We start from the raw sequence: 14,160 nt of genomic DNA, 5'->3' as shown, positions 1-14,160 counted from the left end.
GCTGCGGCACTGTCAATTTTCGTGATAAAATGATGTGACTGATTTCCATACTAAAAGTAAAAATGTACAACTGTCTATCAAAATGCGTTTTTTATATCGAAAAATTTTCGCGCTCGCTTCGCTCGCGTTTTCAATAACTTTCTAACATACGATAAAGGTGACATTCAATTTTCGTGATATAATTATGTGACTGATTTCCATACTAAAAGTAAAAATTTACAACTGTCTATCAAATTTCGTTTTTTTTATATCGAAAAATTTTCGCGCTCGCTTCGCTCGCGTTTTCAATCACTTTCTGAGATATGATAAAGGTGACATTCGGGTGGCGACTGCAGCAGCATTAGGTACTCTGTTGCAACGTTACTGCTACGTCACTGTCAATTTTCGTGATAAAATGATGTGACTGATTTCCGTACTAAAAGTAAAAATGTACAACTGTCTATCAAATTGCGTTTTTTTTTATCGAAAAATTTTCGCGCTCGCTTCGCTCGCGTTTTAAATCACTTTCTAAGATATGATAAAGGTGACATTCGGGTGCGGAATGCAGCAGCATTGCTCTGTTGCAGCTTTACTGCTGCAGCACAGTAAATTTTCGTGATAAAATGATGTGACTGATTTCCATACTAAAAGTAAAAATGTACAACTGTCTATCAAATTGCGTTTTTATATCGAAAATTTTTCGCGCTCGCTTCGCTCGCGTTTTCAATAGCGTTCTAAGATGTTTATGATAAAGGTGACATTCGGGTGGCGACTGCAGCAGCATCAGGTACTGTTGCAACGTTACTGCTGCGGCACTGTCAATTTTCGTGATAAAATGATGTGACTGATTTCCATTCTCAGCTGAAATGCAGCAATGAATGTCACTCAATTTACCACAAAAAATCAATGTAATCTTGATGACCCTAGGGAGAGCGGACACCATGGTCTAGAAATACTTAGGGCATCAAAATATCTTAATCCGGCACTGGTCGTTTGCGGAGTCAAACGATTTGGGACTCGCATTTTATACGCATTTACCATGCCTTCCCGAAAAAAATCGAATCATTCGCGAAAGTTTCGCAATGTTTTGAGGTTACAAGGGGCACGTGGTCTTCCTCAGGAGTCTGAAGCTCTAGCCAGGCAGGCCGCTTCGCTTTCGCTCGCGCGCGTATACCTTACTGTATCGTCCGATATACACCTACTACTCTGTCGTTTAAATCCTTAGAGAATATAACCAACGGAGACGCCATGTCTATAATTTTCGGTACAAAATAGTCTGGCGTTTTTTGCGGGGGAGGGGCACATCAAATGTGTACCTACGTAACCTAAACATAGCCATGTCAGATAAACGTCGGTTGACCATTGGCCGCCTATTTTCGACAGAGGGGAACGCCTGTTAATGACCACTCCGTTTGGTTATATTCTCTAAGTTTAAATCACGTGTAAAATTTGAATAAGGGCGAATAAAACTATTGATTTTGGAGTGTAGTTTTATTTAGTGGTACCTAATTGTAAAATATTTTATCTGGACTTCAGTCCTCTAGCATATCCATATGTCAACTTTACTTCAAGTTCCGCCTCCAGGGAAGAGGGAGAGAAATTAGGATTAGAAATTAGCCGCTTACTGACACAGACCGAATTACACGCGGGCGGAGCCGCGGGCACAGCTAGTTTATCTATATTTTGTTGCACGTTGATTGTGTTTACGATTACACAAGGTTATCAAATAAATAAAAACGTGATTGCCTTGTATCCCTACTTCCTTATTTTGTACTTTTGTTGATTCTACTCAGTTCTACTTTGTGTTACAAGCAGTAAACATGATTCTTGTACTAGTAGCGTTATTGGTAATTCTTGTATACTATTTCGGTACCCGGAACCACGACTACTGGGCCAAGAGGAACGTCAAGCACGACCCGCCCGTGTTCCTATTCGGAAACAACTTCAAGGGCTTCTTCGGACGGAAAAGCTTTTCAGAGGTAGCCAATGACTTATACAACCGGTTCCCTAACGAGAAAGTTGTCGGTTACTACAGAGGATCCACTCCCGAGCTGTACATAAGAGACCCAGATATAGTGAGGAATATATTAAGCAATGACTTCGCATATTTCTATCCACGGGGCCTCGGCAGGAATACGGAGGTGGAGCCGTTGCTAGCGAATCTGTTCCACGCAGACGGCGACCTGTGGAAGCTGATGCGGCAGCGGCTGACGCCGGCGTTCACCACCGCGCGACTGAAGGCGATGTTCCCGCTGGTGGTACGGTGTGCGGAGCGGCTGCAGGGCGTGGCACGCGCGGCTGCGGTCCGCCCCGGCGCCTGCGACGTGCGCGAACTCATGGCGCGCTTCACCACCGACTTTATTGGCGCCTGCGGCTTCGGCGTCGAGACCGACTCACTTCGCAACGAAGACTCCCATTTCAGAAAGATCGGCGGGCTCATATTTATCAGACCGGTCCCGATCGTAATAAAGCACATGATGTGGGAACTTTTCCCTCCGCTAAGATCCTACATTCATGTATCGGATCGGAAACTCGATGAATCTCTTTTTGATTTCGTAAAGAATATAAGAGATGTTAGGCAATGCAAGCCCTCCGGCCGCCATGATTTCATAGACCTGCTCCTGGAATTAGAAGTCAAGGGAAAGATCGTAGGAGAATCAATTGAGCACCGGAACCCGGACGGGACGCCTGTGACTGTGGACATGGAAATGGATTTGAAAATGATGGTAGCCCAAGTGTTCATATTCTTTGCCGCGGGTTTTGAGACGTCCTCATCGGCCACAAGTTATACTTTGCACCAGCTCGCGTTTGAACCTGAATTACAATTAAAAATACAATTGGAGATCGACGAAGTTCTAAAGAAATATGATAATAAATTGTGCTACGACGCCGTGGCGGAGATGACGCTACTGAGCATGGCTTTCAAAGAGGCACTAAGGATGTTTCCGTCGCTGGGCGTGCTGAACCGCAAGTGCGCTCGACCTTACACGTTCCCTGAGCTGGGGCTGACCGTGGACCCCGGAGTGAAGATCGTGGTGCCGGTGGAGGCCCTGCAGAACGACGAGAAATACTTCGACAACCCGCGGGATTTCCAACCTGAGCGGTTCACTCCTGAGGAAGTGAAGAAGCGACACAAATACGTATATTTACCCTTCGGCGATGGACCCAGGGCGTGTATAGGTACATAACGTAAATAATAGGTACCTATGTGTCAAATTTTACGTAAGTGCTTACATAGATGGACATGCGTTTTGATTTCAAACGGAAACATGTCGATTTTTACATGATGATTTTAACAAACATGGGGGCCTTGCCAAGATAGCAATCACTTGGAGAAACGAAACGATACGCTATTATTTCCATAGATTATTTAGGTTTTTTTATCTCTTTCTTTCTGTTTTCACAGGTTCGCGTCTCGGAGAGATGCAGTCGCTGGTTGGCCTAGCAGCGGTCTTGCAAGTATGCAGGATAGCACCAGCGCCGACCACAAGACGGGTGCCGCCTGTGGACTCGACGTCTAATGTCGTGCAGGCCGTGAGAGGCGGGCTGCCGCTCCAGCTCACAGTCAGGCAATGATCGGCTGCTGAGGCGAAACTACAGATGCGCAAGTTGATGATTAGTTTCGAGAACGTTAGAACTATTCTCGGAAATTTCAGGCATATTGCACAGGAAACAAAGGAATTTTGGAAGTGGAGAATTTCGATTCCCATACGAAAATATGTTTCCGAAATTTTTCCATGTGGAAATGTTGCAATTCAAATGTTGCAAACTTTCTTATGGGAAATCAGTAGGCGAATTCAATTATTTTTATTTTTATTTATCTATAATAAATATGTATAGGTAAGTACATGCCTATTTCAATAATAGACATTATTTTTATTTTTATTTGAGAATTTGCGTAGCACTGGCTTTAACACATGTATATGTATATTAGTTATATTATGTCGATTATAGGTAGGTATTGATAGCTGTTATCATATAGTTTATGTAATGCTGAGCTGATTTCATAGATAAAATAAAGTACCGTCCCAACCGTTTTATCTGTACCCAACCTATATTTATGTTAAATAAATAAATAAATATTATAGGACATTTTTACGCAAATTGACTAAGCCCCATGGTAAGCTCAAGAAAGCTTGTGTTGTGGGTACTCAGACAACGATATATATAATATATAAATACTTAAATACTTAAACTAATAACGCATAGACGGATAGTCTCCATACGGCTAACCTGCCAAAAGTGAAGCCGAAACACGATCGATGTGTGCGTGGAACGCTCGTGTTTTACGCTCAGCAAACACACACATACATACAAAATATGTTGCCAGTATTCATTTACTTCTCTCAAAGTAGGGGAATTTTAACAACATCACACTTGGTTATTAATAATTTGGAAGTGTGTAGATTCGATTTTGTAGCAAAAGCTTTTTGTTTATTTTGGGATTTGTTGCATTTCTGTACTTTGTGAAATAAGGATTAAATAAATAGCTGATAAGTTTTTACTATTTTTATTTATTTAACAAATGTGCATAAAATAATAAGAATAAATTTAAATAGGACAGAGCATATTCGACTGTGTTTAGTCCGTTTCCAATGTTTCCATATTGCGTCATTCCGATTTAGTCTATTTTTTTCCTTCCATCTCGCAGACAGAAGTAGATCAGTCAGAAAACTGAAACGAACATGACACAAAATAAAAATAAGAAAAAAGTAAATACTTACCTAAATAATTAACTTAATTATAATTTTCTATAATTATACAATGAAATTTAATGGAGCGTATTTATTTTAGAATGTAGACGTCATGTCCCATTTGGAGGAAAAAATATTCACTACACTGGCAACATTTAGAAGAAATGGCGGCTGACGAAAATTTGGATTTTTGTATTTACGATTATGTAAAAATATCACATTAAACTCGATACTTACGCGTGAAATGTAATATTAAGCGGTTTGTATTTATTATATGATGTGTTGTGACACCCATTCACTGTACAAACAACCATCTTTCCTGTAGTTTTTGATTTTTAAACGGGAGGTGTACACACACCGATTTGACTTTGAGTACTGCGAGGGCCGTTCGAATACGATGATGCGAGTGTGACGTGACGTCGCACTTGAAATGGCTTCACTGGGGGTGTACGAACTAGGAATCTATGCCTTATAAATCTATGCTTAAATATAACAATGCCAGGCGTTTTATTTGGGGGAAAAGTAGTGCCAGCACGGACCTAGAGAGTAAACCGGATAGTGTACATTAGCCAAAAAGTGTGTCCACATGAGAAGACAAGGTGGGCCGTTGCATCTCTTTCTAATTAGGGTGACCATAAGTCATAAGTATGTGGGATATTAGGATAACATTGAATATATAGTTTTGCCAGGATCTTTTCTTATTCGTGCATAGTTATATTAGTTATAAAGAATCATACTGTCTTTTCGCTGTACTAGTATTATGGCCTAAAAAGGGATGGATATAGTTTTTTTTTTCTCTTCTGTACAACGCTTCACACAACCTTAGGTACTTAATTAATTGTTCTAAAAACTGTTATTAATAGGCGTAGATGCTGGACCACGAACAAGGTCGATCCTCAGAAAGGTGGTCCGCCGTAACGTCTTTCAAGAATACAGGTATGAGTGAGAGAGAGATAGAGAGACAGATATGCTGACAGAACCAGAGGGTCTACCGCGAACCGCGTTCGACGTGTCGCCCCTCTGTCACACTTACGTACGAAAGTGCTACAAAGAGGCAACACGTCGAAAGCGGCTCGGGGTAGGGTCTCAGGACACCCCCACTGTCCTGAGAGCTTTTTACAGTCTTTGCCGCGTTAAGTCTCAGGCCTTTCATAGCAAGCACGAGCCGCCCCTTTCTCAGCACCCATCATAAAGACTGCCACTTAAAATATCAGGCCGCCCTAGGCCCGGGCCTACTCGGCCTTAGGGCAAATCCGCCACTGCCACAGGGTCGCGTGGGACCGCTACGCCCGTTTGCTATAGTTTTTAACTAGGACGCTTGTCACTGGAGCATAGACACCGAAGTTTGCATCGTTTGACGAGCATCTTTCTCTGTCTCTGTAATTACTCCTTTATAGGAGTAAAAGAGAAAGATGCCCGCAATTTGCGAACCTCGGTGTTCACGGTGGTAGGCCATCTGTGCGAAAAGAGAAGAGTCGTGAAATGTAAAGAAACTAGTGAATTGCCGTTCCCAGTAAATTTTCCAAAGAGGGTAAATTCCCAGTAACGTTTCTGGTATCGTCCCAAAAGTCAGTAAATTACCATAAAGTTCTATTTTTCTTTTATTATCAATGTGTTTTTTATTATGTATACAATGTATAAATGTGTATGTAATGTTTAAGGACTTTGGATTTCAATTTTGGCAATTATTTATTCTGTATTGGCTCTCATTTCACCAATTTAAACATGCCGAAATAAATACATACCTATTCATATAAACTTACTTTTAAGTAGCTAATAAGAATTGTGTAACACTGATTCTCATCGTGCCGACATCATGGTCACCCTAATGAGTTTGACAATGTTGACTTGTATTTTTATCGCAAAATGTAATAATTGTGGCTTCCTTGTGAAACAATATTCCACAATTAGAAATTATTTCACTCCTACAACCTTTAACGCAACATTTATTCACCATTTTTAAGAAATTTTTCATCCACGTGTTTTGATAACATGTCATCACACGTTAGGGATACCAATTAATATTCAAAGTTACTACAATGTCTACCATATCAAAATTAATGTTTTTTTTGTTGTGCACATGCTTGGTTAAATCAGTTAATAATATTGACATCATAATTATTTACAAATTTCTTAAAAGGTATCAGAACCTTACTCTAAATATAGCACTTAAATAATATAAGAAGGTATTTAATTTCAGTAGTATATTGATATAAATACTACCACAATGGTATATTTTTAACATTGGCAACATGTGCGAGTGAGACACCGCGACCCACCTTTGCTATCTCAAGTGGACCGTTTTCTCTAGTCTGGTAAGAACGTCTTTCTGGCTCGGTGATAAAGTTAAATTTAGTATGGCAAAAAAAGTGACAGTTCACTCCATCTTATAACTTCATGAGTGCCAGGCGATGAAAATACACAATCACTTGTGCGCCTGCAGGAAGATCACGAGCAAATTGCACTTGACTCACAATCTATGCGTAAAGCAATTGTGAGTACTTCCTGCAGGCGCACAAGTGATTGTGTATTTTCATCGCCTGGCACTACTTTTCCCCCAAATAAAACGCCTGGCATTGCTATATTTGAATTAAATACATAATTAGCTATTATATCACACCAAACACAGAGCTCTATAAATTGCACACCTTCAATTGATTTTACAACCACTTTGTTGCCCATCCACTCCCACACCCACCGCTAGACAGCTGCCAGGCGCCCGGATTAATTAATAAAGATAGTATGGCATACTAACTAGAGGGATTTCGTTGCTCTATAAATTGCATACCTATTGCCGTGGCCAGCTCTTAGACCATTAGTAATAATAGTTCAATGACTTCAACAGGCTTGGCTTTGCGTAGCTTGACAAGAGTGATTGTTTCACCAAAGAGTACGCTAAAAAAGTCGCCATGCTCTCTTATAAGTCAGTATTGTTGTTTTCCCAAGCCATAACCACAGAGCATTTAGTAAATATGTTGTAGCTCGAAGGGCCTAGACTTCTAGGAGTACTTATTGGTACTTCGGGGTTTGCATTCATGCAACGTTTAAGCAAAGAGAATAGAGTGTATAAAGAGTTACTGTCATGGTAAATTATGTAGCCACAGTACTTACATTTACTGCCATCTTTCGACAGAAGATGAAAACTGTTAGAACGTCATTTGACTTTGATCCTTATTCTTTCACTGATATATGTTAATTTGTTAAATATTGAAATTAACGCCATCTACTCGACAGTAGGCCAAAGGTTATGGCGCCATCGCTCGAAAAGATTGCACCATATCTTATCAGTGAAAGAATAAGGGCCAAGGTCAAATGGCATTCTAACAGTTTTAATCTTCTGTCGACAGATGGCAGTAAATTTACTGTGGCTATTTACTTTGACAATCCGCCTCTGACAATTTCAAATTCTCTTTGGTTTAAGTAATGTTGCATAAAAAGGGCGAAATTTTCACATTGTGTTGATTTACTTCATATTAGAGTCTGTTCGGAAAGAGAAGAGTCGTGGAATGTATGAGGCCCAATACATTCCACGACTCTTCTCTTTCCGCACCGACTCTATAAAGAAAACATAGAGGTCCCTAGCTTACAGGCACAGTTTAACGCTGCTTTTCCTAGGTATACAATTTTCAAAAGGAAAATCATACTCGCGACATGATATCTTGTTTATAGTTGAATCATCGAGAGCGTGGAATTGCATATGTAGTAGTATTGTTTGTTTACAGGCATTCTATATTTGAATTTTCTATTTTCTTGTACTATCAGCATACAACCACTACAAATGCAATTCCATCTTCTCGATAATTCAACTATACATAACGTTTTAAAGGCTGAGTAGCTGTCTGCTCGGATGTTTTTCGATCATAGGCACTGTTTTTCTATTCGCCATTGTGACAGTGATTTAGAAATAAAGTTATATATATATCAAAACATCTTGTGATTTAATTCGAACGCTGTTCAAAGGATAATTTTATTTATAAACTTCGATTTAAATTATGTTGTGGTTTGTAAGTATTATGAAATTTATGAACTGAATCATACATGAATTTTTCCGTGTTATTTTTTACTTACACGGAATGTTTTTTACAAAAATGCTAAATCTACATTTCAATCAACAGATATAATAACATCACGCGTTTGATGATATCAACATTTATGTTTGTTGCTTTCTCTAAGCTTATGATTATATTACTCTTAATGACTTAAGGGGCCGGTATATGACGTTTTCGATTTTGTGACCATAATTTGTTCAATAAATGTTTAATAAATGCATTAAATTACACGTAAATTTGTTCACGAAGAAACCGTGTACCGACTCTTCATGCCATTATATTTTTAATTTGCTGTTATTCTCTACAAATCGACACTAAAAGTATCAAAAAATCAAAATATGGAGTTCCGTTTGAGACAGAAGCAAAACAATTTTGTCTTTGACAGTAATTGAATTATTGTGTGATTTTGAAAGCTAGATAATTCAACTACCAATTTATTATCGATTTTTACTCACAAAGACAACACAGAAATTCAATCTCAAATGTAAACTTTCGAACAATTTCCATACATTGACGACATCACTCAAAATTCCTCTTCAAGTCAGATGCCCGCTGGGGCTGCACCGAAGCACACGTATACTTCTTCAAATGAAAATGACAGCTTGATTTGCTTGATTTTGACAATTATATTGACATTAAATCATATACGCACACGAGAAAGCATACCAGTAGATAAATTGTATTTCAAAAAATAGGGTACATAAATATCAGCTCGCGTCTCATTTAAATGTGATTTGCTGTTATTTACGCGTCATAATTGTTGAAAACCGCAGTAAACTATCTTAAAACAATACGATTACAGTCGAATTTAAGTATTATGTTCCTTCAAAACTCGCTTAAAATGAAAAAAGTTTAAAGACTCATCTTTACCGATTGGGATTAATTTTCATTATGCTGATGGTATTCATTTGCGTCATTTTAAAAACGTATTTGACTTCTGTGCGTCAATGAATTTTGATGACATTTGTAATCTTGTATTATATTATAGAACTTTTATAATATTGCCTATTAACAGGAAGCGTTATGTAATTCGTATAAGTAATAACTGAAAGTCTTGTAATACCATGGATTGCGACGAATAAATGATAATGATTATGCCGTTCGTTCCGTCTATATGTATAATGCGTGTGTACGTGCTGTTCTCTGAAAATCTTCACGAAAAATAACGGCACCAGCACTAAGTACTAGCGAGTTTTTGCGGCTTTGGAGACCGAGATGAAGCTTACAGGCAAATAGCGCTGTGGCCTGATTATTGTTATGTATACCTATGTATCGAATGTTTTATAAATTTACTATAATAAGCTATGTTTTATTTCGATTAGGTCTACATTTTGTGCATATTGCATATCTGATGTATTTTCGTACTAAACTTGAAACTTTCGTTGAAACTAAATAAAATAATTATTCCAAATGTACAGTCACCTGCAATTTATGTTACACAACGAAGGCCGCAAAAATATCTGACACGATCTTATTTGTAGAACCATAAGAGCATGTCACATATTTTTGCGGCCTTCGAAGAGTAGGTACCGTCATTATCACCAACTTTGCCCGCTTTTTTTTTAAATACGAATTTCTCAAAAAAAATCACATCATATGACTTTTTTTTGCTCAGCACGTCCACTGTGGTCAAACGCATCAGTTTAGTTGAAGAAAAAAAATTTTTTTATCGTGTATTTACCCATTTTTTTGCGTTTTAGAGGGCGGGCAAAGATATTCGGGGTTTTCGCCAACATTGCCCACGTCAATTTGGTATTCAAATACAGCTAGTATGATGATGATGTCTAATTAAGGATCACTTAAAGGTTTTGGACAATCCTACCATTCCCTGTTATAATAACTTAGCGATAAGTGTAAAAACTTTTAAATAAATTTGCTGGGCAATGTTGCCTACCCGTTTTTGCCCATTTCCAAATAAGGCTCGCCTAAGCATTTTACAAAGGCTAGGGTTGTCACTTTTGAGAAAATCTGTTACAATAGTTTAATGGCCAAAAATATGATTTTTGCTGTGTTTTTCATTTGTTAACGGGATAAAACATCTAAATAAAGGATAATAAGACAAATTAAATACAGAATATATTTATAAACTTATTTTAGTGTACAAACATAACCTTTTTTTACTTGCGAAATTGGGTAAATTAGATGAAAGTGACAACCCTAATCCGTTTTTGGTGGTGGGCAATGTTGGTATGGATGCCAAATTACCGGATTACTTTGCCCACCGCTAAAACTTTTGTATATTTAGGCCTTTTTAGTTTAAATCTCAATAGACATAGTCTATGCTTCATGTGTTATAACTGAAACCCGGAAATATTTGTCAAAGGGTTCTCAATTTTTTCTACTTGCATTCATTATTTATCAATTTTTTGCCCGCCGAAATATACCCTATATTAGACAACTCGCTCAAAATTCCCAAGTCAAGTTATGCACAAGTTTGGTATATAGTTTTGTCAGAAATAAAGTCAGTCCATGAAAAGTCTGCAGCGGATTTGATAGCCCACGCAGTGCACGTGTTGTTTTAAACGTCAAACTTCTATGAAATTGTGACGCATAAGTGACACTTGCACTGCGTGGGCTATCAAATCCGCTGCAGACTTTTGTTGGTCCGACTCTATAACCTATTTTCTACTAAAAACAGCAGGGTGGCCATAACTATTATAATTTTTTCTACATTAACGAATTTGTTTAAAATTGTCGTTTTGGGCAAAGTTTCCCTGGAGGCAAAGTTGGCGCTAATGACGTAACATATTATTGCAGGTGACTGTACATAAATGTTTCGGTGATTTTGAGATTATTTTCCAGGTTAGTTTACTAACAATCAAGTTATGCAGATACCGATTTCGTGAACGTATAAGTAGTAAGGTACCGCTATTGTTTAGCGATACCGATTATTTTTAAAGGTAAAACTATACCGGTTGAAATATAAAGATATTAAAATTACAGCAGGGACAACCATTTTTTACAGGTGTACCTAAACCATCATTGGCCGAGCGTTAGCAAAGGTCTCCGTTTCAGCTTGGTCAAAAATGCTTTTGTATGTTCTCCTTTGCAGATCACATTTCTCAACTGATTCCCGTGAAAATTTGTAAGCAGGTTCGATAGAACTATTCTGTTTCGCTTTATCCGCCAAAATGGAATTGCCACCCTGCCGAAACTTTATTTATTTAAATTCCCATTGAATGGATTTTGCACCTTATGAAAAACCGTATAGAGTAGTGTAGTAAATAACATTTTACATCTGACTTAATGACATCTTGTTTTATTCGCTTTAATTGTACAAAACGCGTATCTCGACAAAGCAATATTAGGTAGTAAAACAGTCAACAATCAAATGAATTAAATAGGTACGTCACGTGTGACATGAACAGACAAGGAAAGCAAGATTAAATGCATTGTTTCTCTTTCATCTTTCAATGGAACGCTTTTACCCTCAAAGAAGGCTAGTGGTCAATACTAAACTAAAAGTCCAATCTTAAAAAAACATGATGGGTCACTGACCTGTCCCAGTAAAGTGAGGTAGTGTGCGTGAAGTGCGCTTATGTGTGAAATGGGGTAAATTGACAGAATCTGAAATTTTACCCACCGCTACCGTCGCCTTAAGAGTCAATGGTAAAATGTCATAAAATGACGACTGCAATCCTTATGAGTTGGATTAAAAGAGTTAAAAAGGAAAACAGAGTCGATAAGACTAGGCAGTCGACTTGATATAATCCAGGTATAATCTACTATTATGAACATAAAACAAAAATGATAACACAATTAAGAATTTGTTACATGGAAACGCTTTGTACAGTCAGCAGCTAAAGCACACGCGCTCATATTTACTTAACATTAAAGTTGTGTATTTTTGAACATCTTACCAGCTCAGCAACTTTGCTACTGACTGTACGTTTAGCGTTTTAATGCGTGGAGTATCAGGTATACTACTTATATAAAATTGTGCAACATTTTGTGAGTTGTACGTTATGGAACAATAAGTGTATTAAATACTAGCTGTGCCCGCGGCTCCGCCCGCGTGGAATTCGGTCTGTGTCAGTAAGCGGCTAATTTCTAATCCTAATTTCTCTCCCTCTCCCCTGGAGGCGGAACTTGAAGTAAAGTTGACAGATGGATATGCTAGAGGACTGTAGTCCAGATAAAATATTTTACAATTAGGTACCACTAAATAAAACTACACTCCAAAATCTATATGTTTTTTCGCCCTTATTCAAATTTTACACGTGATTTAAACGACAGAGTAGTAAGTAGTTGTATATCGGACGATACAGTAAGGTATACGCGCGCGAGCGAAAGCGAAGCGGCCTGCCTGGCTAGAGCGCCACCCACTCACCGTGGTCTTCTTCAGACTCCTGAGGAAGACCACGTGCCCCTTGTAAGACAATGCGTTGCGAGACTTTCGCGAATGATTCGATTTTTTTCGGGAAGGCATGGTAACGCGTATAAAATGCGAGTCCCAAATCGTTTGACTCCGCAAACGACCAGTGCCGGATTAAGATATTTTGATGCCCTAAGCATTTCTAGACCATGGTGCCCCCTCTCCCTAGGGTCATCGAGATTACATTGATTTTTTTTGGTAAGTTGAGTGACGTTCTTGCCGCATTACAGCTGAGAATGGAAATCAGTCATCATTTTATCACGAAAATTGACAGTGCTGCAGCAGTACCATTGCAACAGAGTAATGCTGCTGTACTCGCCATATCTTAGAAAGTGAATGAAAACGCGAGCGAAGTGAGCGCGAAAATTTTTCGATATAAAAACGCAATTTGATAGACAGTTGTACATTTTTACTTTTAGTATCTAAATCAGTCACATAATTTTATCACGGAGATTGGCAGTGCTGCAGCAGTAATGTTGCAACAGAGTAATGCTGCTGCAGTCGCCATATCTTAGAAAGTAATTGAAAACGCGAGCGAAGCGAGCGCGAAAATTTTTCGATATAAAAACGCAATTTGATAGACAGTTGTACATTTTGTCTTTTAGTATGGAAATCAGTCACATAATTTTATCACGATAATTGACAGTGCTGCAGCAGTAACGTTGCAACAGAGTAATGCTGCTGCAGTCGCCATATCTTAGAAAGTTTTTGAAAACGCGAGCGAAGCGAGCGCGAAAATTTTTGGATATAAAAACGCAATTTGATAGACAGTTGTACATTTTTACGTTTAGTATGGAAATCAGTCTCATAATTTTATCACGAAAATTTACAATGCTGCAGCAGTAATGTTGCAACAGAGTAATGCTGCTGTAGTCGCCATATCTTAGAAAGTTTTTGAAAATGCGAGCAAAGCGAGCGCGAAAATTTTTCGATATAAAAACGCAATTTGATAGACAGTTGTACATTTTTACGTTTAGTATGGAAATCAGTCTCATAATTTTATCACGAAAATTTACAGTGCTGCAGCAGTAATGTTGCAACAGAGTAATGCTGCTGTAGTCGC

General features: G+C 38.4%; 1 protein-coding gene across 1 annotated transcript; it reads left to right on the top strand.

Moving 5' to 3' along the window:
* Window positions 1-1,764: 1,764 nt before the first annotated feature.
* Window positions 1,765-3,555, top strand: LOC134793975 (cytochrome P450 6B6-like). Its single transcript, XM_063765688.1, has 2 exons — window positions 1,765-3,159; window positions 3,386-3,555. Exons 1-2 carry the CDS (start codon window positions 1,800-1,802, stop codon window positions 3,553-3,555), a joined length of 1,530 nt encoding a protein of 509 aa, XP_063621758.1. The 5' UTR covers window positions 1,765-1,799.
* The last annotated feature ends 10,605 nt before the right edge of the window (window positions 3,556-14,160 follow it).

This window comes from Cydia splendana, chromosome 9 (genome assembly GCF_910591565.1).
Source record: "Cydia splendana chromosome 9, ilCydSple1.2, whole genome shotgun sequence".
NCBI classification, from domain to species: Eukaryota; Metazoa; Arthropoda; class Insecta; order Lepidoptera; family Tortricidae; genus Cydia; species Cydia splendana.
This window is presented reverse-complemented; position numbering and strand designations above follow the sequence as displayed.